Consider the following 9,200-nt stretch of genomic DNA (forward strand, 5'->3'; position numbering starts at 1 on the left):
AAGAAAGTGTTATTTGAGGAAGTCATTATTCTAGTCAAATTTAAATTAGTCCACTTTGATTACATATAAAAAAAAACCATTTATTATAAAAAATAAAAAAAATAATTTAAATCCACATATTCCGTACCTTTAAAAAGGAAAATACAATACTTATCCCCTATATTCTAGTAAAATACAATTTTACCCCTATATCCTATTTCAAATATAAAATATGTTCCATGTGCAAAATAGACAAAAAGAAATCTTAGGTTTTATAATATCTTAGGTTTTTACACACCAATAAACTATTGAGGGTATTTTCGTCCACTAAGAGTGAGAAGGGGGTTTTCTGAAAAAGTTTTTGATAGCTGAGGATCTAATGTTGAATTTAAGAATTTATCAGGGGTATTTCATCAAATATGAAAACAATATCTGAAGTGAAGCAATGGAGACTATTCTCTCTCTCTCTCTTTATTATATAAGCTGTAGAGAGAGAAAGAAAGAGAAAAAGAGTCTCTAAAGCAAAGCAGTTGAGTTGGGTTTCATTGGAAGACCTTAGGTTTGGGGGTGAAGACTAGAGAGAGAGAGAGAGAGAGAGAGATTGAGAGTAAACGAAAACCAGACAAAGAAACCCAGGGGTATATAGGTAATTTAGGGCGCACTTCCATGTTCCCCTCCGGCACCGACGATATCCAAATCTCCGGCGGCCGTGGCGGGGGAGGTATTTGGCTCAGGGCGGCGTCGCCTTCGAACGTCGCCGTCGCCGTCACGGCCTTGGCGGGATTCGCTGTGGTCGTGGCTATGTTCTACACCGCCAGTAGGTAATACTAATCGTAATCAATAAACAAAAAAAAAAACAGAAAGAAAAAGGAAGCCGTATCCAAAATCTTTGAAGCTTTGTCTGAACCCTAGACCAGGAGAGCCAACCAACAAACCAAAAAAGAAAGCGGCTTTCGACTGCCATTTTCGATTTTTTCTTTTGGGGTTTCTTTGTTTGTTTTTTTTTTTTTTCACACTCGAGAGTATTAAGAATATAGATGAAAGCTCTTCGACGAAGCCACACTTCGTCTTCAAATTCTTCTCCTTCTTCGTCGTCGTCATCATCGTCGTCGTGGATTCATTTGCGTTCGGTTCTATTCGTTGTCACTTCTTCTTCCCCAGCTTATTGTTCCCACTCCGATCGGTGAGTCTCTCTATTCTTCAAATCAATTTTTAGCTCTTTGTTAGCTGTAATTTTGAATATATATATATATATTTTTCCTGTATTTTAGTAGTTTTCATTTGATTTCGTCTCAGATCTCGATCTCGGAGTGATACTTAGTCATGCCTCCACTACAAATTGTAACTCAATCCACTTTCTTTTAGTGGGTTTCCCTCCGATTTTTCATTTCCCTTTTTCATTTGGATCATTCCAGTTCTTACACATCAGTCGATCCTGCTTTTGATTCGCCATAGATATACTTTTTCTTGAGGAAAATAAATTGTTGCTTTGTTTGGATTTGGATTGGAGGAATCTTGGTAGTTGTTCTGTCTAGTTTAGAGCATATTTCTCACTGTTGGTTTGGGAGTAGTTAATCACTGCAACTGTAGTTGGAATATTTTTTTTTTCCCTTCTCATGGGATCTTATTGGTTCATGGATGGACTTGATCTACTAACTTCAATCTGGTGTATTCTTTTGTTTGTAAAATATGCTAGAATTGTAGTACTAACTAAAATTGGGCAAGATTTGTAGTTTGTGATACGGAAATCATGGACCCAGAAGTTCATTCTGCCATCTTAGCACTCTCCTTGAGTTACAACCTTGATCATTGATCATTGGGCTACTGAACATTTGTGTTTAGCTTCAAAGCAGCAATCAGTTTGCTCCAAATTGGATAGATCAAGTATAGTGTCACATTGATATGGGGATAGTATTTTTGTTGTTACACTATTGCCGTGAATGTTTTAGTTGGATGCATAATGATTGTAACCCAGTTCTCCACCCTATTGTACCATTAATGATTCATTATCCTTCCCAATGTGAGCCAGTCAAGGAAAAGAAACACCCCAATTTTTTGTTACCAATGTTTCCCCATTCTGAATTGCCTTGTGGACAATAGTTGAACCTATTGATACCTTAGTATATTCAGCTTGTTTATGTATGTTTATTAACATGCTGATGATAGCCTGTAAAGTTTTCTTTCTTAATTGTTTTTATATGGTTGTGGTTACTTATTTACTCATTTGTTCTACGATAATGTGGTCTTCTGTATTTACTAGAATTAACTGTGGTACTCCTTTGCTTTCAGGGGACGTCTTAAATCATCTTGGTCCCGTAGGAAGAGAAAACATGCCCTTTCACCTCGGCAATGGAGGAGTTTGTTTACACCAGATGGGAAACTGCGTGATGGCGGAGTAAAGTTCTTGAAAAAAGTTCGAAGTGGAGTGAGTTACTGTTACAGAGCAGATATATTTGCATCTCTAAAGATATTTTTCTTTTGACCATGTTCAGTGGCCTCAAACTAGATTTATTCATCCTTTACTTTTCTATTGTAGGGTGTTGATCCAAGTATCAGGGCTGAGGTTTGGCCTTTCCTTCTTGGAGTGTAAGCAAGCTTCACCCATTTCTTTAATTACTATAGTAAAGCACTTGTATTTTTTTTCTCCATTATGATAATTTTTTAAAATTTATTCTGTTAGTCACTAGTACTTGGTGATTCATTTAAAAACCATAAGGTGGGGGAGGATTTGGGTTGATTTCTCCTCCCTATTGTCTGGATGCATGATGGAACTAATAGTCCAGTGTTTGTTGGATGAAATTCATGAAGTTTTGTGTAACTTCTAGAAGACTATGTAACTAAATCATATCACCCCTTCCCGTTCCCTCCATTCCTTTTGAAAGATCAGTCACATACATTTTCTTGACAAGAATTGTTTTCTTTTGATACTTATTTATTATATACCTTGATTTTCATCTGGTGATTGTAAACATATAATATGTGCATCTGTGTTTATACTGAATCTTGAAAGAATGGCGAAGTCCGACTTCTATAATTTGACTTTTTGATGTATTTATATGAACAGATATGAATTAAACACCTCCAAGGAAGAAAGGGATGCATTAAGAACTGAGAAAAGGTACTTATACCTGTTTATTGAGGCATTTCATTTTATTTATTCTACTTGTTATTCTAGTATGCAAGGTTGACCAAAGGTTTCCCCTATCTTGGTTTTATTTTGTCATCGTGTAATGCTGTCATTCTCTTACCAATATGTGCAGAAAGGAATACGACAAACTCCGCAGACAATGCCGTCGGCTTATAAAACGCAGCAATGAGAACTTTAAGTTAAATGAAAATGGAGAAATCAGTTATGATGGTGACACTGGGGGTTTCATTCATGAAATAGACTCTCCCAGCTCCGAGGATGCTGTTAGCGCCAGGGAATCACTTTCTAGTGAGGGGAGGAGCCCCGATATGGAATATTCAGGGGAAGCTTCCAGCACCTTGTTGAATGGAGATGAGGGTTCTAGGCGAATCACAAATGCTGATTCCTCTGCACTAAACACTGACTCATCTGACTCAGACTCTTCTGAAGACACTGAAGTAACACAGACTTTCTCGGCATCGGAAAGAAGGGAGGAGGAGGAGATTGATCCTGAAGTGACTTCAAAGGATGATTCTCCTTCTACCGAAGGCAAATCAAAATTCCCCACAATGGAAGATTTTTCCACATGGCAGCGTATCATTCGTCTTGATGCAGTGCGTGCTAATGCGGAGTGGATTCCTTATTCCACGTCTCAAGCTGCTGTATCTGAAGCTAGTGCACTGCGTTCTGCTGAAGCTGTTGGTTTGAAGGATTATGATCACCTGGAGCCGTGCAGGATTTTTCATGCTGCCCGGTTGGTTGCAATTCTTGAAGCTTATGCACTCTATGACCCAGAGATTGGTTATTGCCAGGGTATGAGTGATCTACTTTCTCCCATAATTACTGTGATGACTGAGGATCACGAGGCTTTCTGGTGTTTCGTGGGTTTTATGAAGAAGGCCCGGCATAACTTTAGACTTGACGAGGTTGGAATTCGAAGGCAACTGAATACTGTTTCTAAAATTATCAAAAGCAAGGACTCCCACTTGTACCGGCACTTGGAGAAACTTCAGGCCGAGGATTGCTTTTTTGTTTATAGGATGGTGGTGGTGCTGTTTAGGAGAGAGTTGACATTTGAGCAGACTTTGTGCCTTTGGGAGGTAATGTGGGCTGACCAGGCAGCCATAAGAGCAGGAATTGGAAAATCCGCGTGGAGCAGGATAAGGCAACGGGCCCCGCCAACAGAGGACTTGTTACTCTTTGCAATTGCAGCCTCAGTGTTGCAGAAGAGAAAATTGATAATAGAGAAGTACAGCAGCATGGATGAAATCTTGAGGGAGTGTAATAGCATGTCTGGACAACTTGATGTGTGGAAGCTCCTAGACGATGCTCATGATTTGGTGGTGACCCTCCATGACAAGATAGAGACATCTCTCTCGTTATAACTGCTTATTTTTTTGTTGGCTAATTTCTATGCTCTCTTCTGTCATATGTTCTGCTTTGCTTCTTATTCTTCTTCTATGTGGGGCAATTCAGAAGGGAGCATAAGATAAGAAAAAAAAAAAATCCCTATGGCTTGGCAGCTGGGACAGACAGATTTTTTTGCTATGAAAACTTGAGTTTCAAACGAGGGCTCTATTGAGGCAAAATTTGATGCAAGTAAAAAGTTCCCATCTGTTTTGGATGTCTTGTTATTCCACTGCTTTTTCTTGTATACACAATCTCCTTTGGACATTAAAAATTTGCCTTGGGGGCATGTAGAGGCTGCAGCTCGTTTTTTACCATTATATGGGGATGAAAAGAAATCCATTAAATTACTTGGTTTTGTTTATCCCAAAATCCTTGTTTTTTTCTTTTTACTATATCAGTAAAAAAAAGGTCCTAGAGAACTGAATGTGTTCGGTAACACAGATGAATGCATTGATTATTAATTCAAGCTGGCCAACAAGTTCTAGTTCTTTCATTTATGATTGTGTGTCGAGTATTTCATGATTTTTTTTTCTTTTACTTACTCTGGTTTAGCCTAATTAATAGTGATGCACACGGGGCGGGGAGTGCCCTCCGTTCTCGTCTCCATTTATATTTTTAATCCCGGTGGGGAATCCCCTATTGTACAATATAATTTATATGTAAATTATAATATTGCACAATATTTATTATTTAAAATATTAAACACTATCCTTATTAAAATTTAAAATATTAAAAAAATTATTACTATACTACAAAAATATATAAAAATTTAAACGGACTCCGTCGGGACGGAAGTACTATTTTCGTCCCCGCCTTATTTAACATTCAAGGATTGAAAGTTATTCCCGCCCCTGTCACGTTCCCTATTTAGACAGAGATTTCCCGCTCCATTAGGGACGGGTCCTCGCGAGGCCCCGCCACCATGGGGGAAATGTGCTTCCCTACTAATTACAAACTCTTCTATTTCAAGCCATAAATCTTGCCGTCCAATAATTTAGTTGATTTGAATGATTAAGACCTCCGTAGATAAAGCCTCATTAGTATATTATATCTTCCAACCATGATGACCACTCCAAAAGGGCAGACATAAATCTTGCCGTCCAATAATTTAGTTGATTTAAATGGCATCTTTTTTGTGTGGTTCAAATTGAATGGCTAGTGAAATAGTGCATCTACCACTACATAACTATTGTCTTTCTAAAGTTTTAAAGTTTAGTCAATAGAAAATCCCCAAATCTCCATAACTGCAGGAAAAGGCATATATCATGTGTTTTGTGTTTAAACAACACTGACTAAACATATGTAACTTAAGTTCCATATTCATTAAGGAAAACAAAAATAAACAATGAAACAAAGCACACTTGTGCTTATAAGTTATTAGTTCCAACTAAATTGAACTAAATTAAAGAACATAGAAAACAGAAACTAATTGACTCCAACAGACTCAATTGATCAGAAGAGCACATAAACACGGCTGCAAAAATAACACTGTCCTTGTTCCAAATACACAGATACTCAAATACTACTAAGACTGCCGTTCTCTATAGTTTTGAACCTATTCCTTCTTGGTGAAGTGTCGGACGGCGAATGCTAAACCCAAGATTAAAAGGGGAACTAAGAACTGCAAAATTTTGATCAAAAACTCGGGCGTCTTATCAGGATTGTATGGAGCTTGCTGTGGTGGAATGTAGGTTCGTTTTAGTGGAACAGTTGATGCATCAACCTCCCCAATGTAGTACTTCTCCATCATATCTCTAGCTGAATCACTGTGGCCTACATCTTCGAAATCATTGGTTGCATCTTTCCCTGCAAGGATTTTTCAAACAAAATTAATTTAAAAAAGGGTTTCATTTAGGCTTAGTTTAATGTCCCCTAGTTGAAATTGGAATAGATGATGTGAAGAATGCATTACCAGTAGCTGACAGCAGCACTTCATCTCCTCCGGGATGATCATCCATAAATGGAGTAACATCGTACACCTGAATCCAGAAACTTACTACATGAGTTCCAAAAAAACTCGACGCCAAATTAACTTCGAGAGAGAACGAGAAAGAAAGCAGAAAGCAATCAATGTTAAGAGAGAAGGTTGAGACAGAATAATATTAGTTTGGCTTCCCCATAAAATAAAGTCAATTGAATGTATTCAGTTTCTGATTAGAAAAGAATTCAATCTATTTCTACTTCAAGTATAGCAGGTTTATCATCAAGCTGTAATTTTTTGTCTCTTAAAGGGATACATACCCTATACTTAAGATCACAAAAACTTCGCTGAGTATACATTTTCAAGTGTTTAGGTTCTTTAGGATATACACTACAAACACATTCAAATTGTAATACCTTTCAAAACCACACAAATATGTATAGATATATATACATTATATGAGGATAGTAACTGCTTGCAATCTCTTTCATAATTTAAGTAAATTTTGAACATATATTGAATAAAATTGTAGTGTTGTGTATTACTAACAGTGTGTAAGGGACTGGTCCCTAAGATGAATACATTCATTATATGTATCTTTCCAAATATTGGCAGGTGAGATTTTACACACATAAATTTATACATAAATATATATTTTTTTCCAATATTGGGATTGAGATTTTACAACTAATGAATTAGATTTAATTATTTTTTGACAATGGGGAGGACTTCGAATCCCTTCTTTGTAATTTTTTTTTAAAAAAGGTATGGATTCACTGGTATAGTACCACTGAGCTATGTCAAAGAGGTGTAGTACCTCTTTGTGAATAAAAATTTAATCATCAAAATTGGGCTAAAGTCTCAATCATCCAAATTGGAGTAAGATCCCAGCAAATCAAACACGTTATAGGTTTGGTAAGATTAGTTTATACAAGTTTCCCAATCTACCTAGATTAAAACCAATTGATGTAAACCACTCATACCCTCAAATTTCTCAGCCACCAAACAGAGGCTTAACTTAACCAATCAATCCAGAAACTAAATCCTCACTCCAAAACCAATTAAAAAGAAGAAAAGATCTGACCTTTCCCGAAATAATAAGCCAACAATCCTTGGTCTTGTTATGCTGAGCCACTTCTTCGAATTTGTGCACCTTTGGATCTGAAGCCATTCTTAACTGAAAATCCACAAAGCGTCACACACCAAAACCTCAGAATTTATCACAAAAACAATACAAATATATATCTATATATATGCATACAAACAGATTTCAAAAACCTCCATGAAAGTCGACACAGAAATCGTTAAAAGAATCAACTAGAGAAACCCAGAAAAATAAAATAAAAAATTGATTGAGATCATACTCGGCGTTACAAACGAGAGAGAAGGCTTTTACGAAAGAAGAGAATCCTTCTTCTTCTTCTTGGCTCTCTCTCACTCGTCAAACCTTGTCAGGAGTCACTACGTAGTGCTTTTCTTTTTTATTATTTATTATTTGTGGCGATTATATATATTTGAAGATTTTCTTGGATTTCTAAAATGCCCTTCGTTTTATATGAAATTTACGTCTTACTCTTCTTTTTGAGAGGAAAATATATATATTTCTTCGGGGTAGTTTCGTCTCAAAGCACATTAATTAAAGTTGTGCACGTCTCGTTAGTCATCTCATAAAACCAAAAAAAAAAAGTCCAAAAAAGGTAAATAAAAATAAATGCAGCTTTTCTGTCAAAAAATACAATATAATATAATGACTTTTTATTTTTTTTCTTTTTTAAATTAAATGACAACTAAAATTCCAGTATTTTTTTATAGGATAAAGGATCATTTGATTGTCAATGTTTTCTAGAAATAATAATTTGTTATCCTCCATTTTTTACAAGGCTATTTAGTATTTTTTTTGGTTCCCAAACTATAATAATATACTCTTTAATTAAACTATTCAATGTATTATAAAGTGAGATTTTTGTTAAGTTTTATTTTATATAATTAATGAAGTAATGATTTATTATTATCATGTCAGTATAATATATATATAATTTAAAATAAAAAATATATATCTTATAAAATATTAAAATTAAAAAATAATTCAAAATTTTCTTCGTTTCTAATTCTTAAAAGATTAATTTTTTTAATAAATTCTTAAAAGATTAATTACATAAGATTTTCAAATATTAATAAAAATAAACTGAAACTCATCTTTTTTTTGTATGGCAACATTAAATTATTTATTTTTTAATAATGATGTTTAATAAATTTTAAATTAGATTAGTTTAAGTTTTGTAAATAAAATAGATCATTTTGGGTTTATTTTTTTAATATTTGAAAATTTTATTTAATTATTTTGTTAAGTATTTATTAAAAAAAATTAGTCTTTAAAGATTTTAAAAAGAAAAATGATTTTTTGAAATATTTTTAATTTTAATATTTTATAAGAAATATATGTCCCGTTTAAATTTTTATATATTTTTATAATATTTGATATATTTCTTTAAGTAATATTGTAGTATATTAGTAATTTTTTAAATATATTTAAATTTTATTTGGGATAATGTTTATTATTTAAAATCATAAATATTGTGTAATATTTTAATATACATATAATTTAGAATTTTTACTTTAAATTTTAATTTAAAATATATATTTTTAAATAATTGAGGTTCATGTGGGGATTCTCCGCCCTAATTTGAGATTTCCCACCCCACCCCCCAACTGAGAATAAGTGGGGATGAAACAAGAATGAGAATTAAAATTATAAATGGGTAT

The 9,200-nt window shown here is 34.3% G+C and overlaps 2 protein-coding genes across 3 annotated transcripts; one reads left to right on the top strand and one right to left on the bottom strand.

Moving 5' to 3' along the window:
- The first annotated feature begins 474 nt into the window (after positions 1-474).
- On the top strand, positions 475-5,013 carry LOC133834421 (rab GTPase-activating protein 22-like). 2 transcript variants are annotated; one of them, XM_062264030.1, is made up of 5 exons: positions 475-800; positions 2,269-2,404; positions 2,516-2,565; positions 3,044-3,097; positions 3,240-5,013. In XM_062264030.1, exons 1-5 carry the CDS (start codon positions 646-648, stop codon positions 4,489-4,491), a joined length of 1,647 nt encoding a protein of 548 aa, XP_062120014.1. In that variant the 5' UTR covers positions 475-645; the 3' UTR covers positions 4,492-5,013. The 2 variants fall into 2 exon arrangements, with proteins under 2 accessions (XP_062120014.1, XP_062120015.1); XM_062264031.1 differs by having other exon boundaries at positions 476-1,162.
- Positions 5,014-5,819: 806 nt separating this feature from the next.
- On the bottom strand, positions 5,820-7,953 carry LOC133834423 (cytochrome b5). The gene is made up of 4 exons (XM_062264032.1): positions 7,802-7,953; positions 7,522-7,614; positions 6,429-6,495; positions 5,820-6,322 (listed from the first exon to the last, which is right to left on the bottom strand). The coding sequence occupies exons 2-4, from the start codon at positions 7,606-7,608 to the stop codon at positions 6,072-6,074; spliced, it is 405 nt and encodes a 134-aa protein (XP_062120016.1). The 5' UTR covers positions 7,609-7,614; positions 7,802-7,953; the 3' UTR covers positions 5,820-6,071.
- Positions 7,954-9,200: the final 1,247 nt, after the last annotated feature.

The sequence above is a fragment of the Humulus lupulus genome, chromosome 5, assembly GCF_963169125.1.
Source record: "Humulus lupulus chromosome 5, drHumLupu1.1, whole genome shotgun sequence".
NCBI classification, from domain to species: domain Eukaryota; kingdom Viridiplantae; phylum Streptophyta; class Magnoliopsida; order Rosales; family Cannabaceae; genus Humulus; species Humulus lupulus.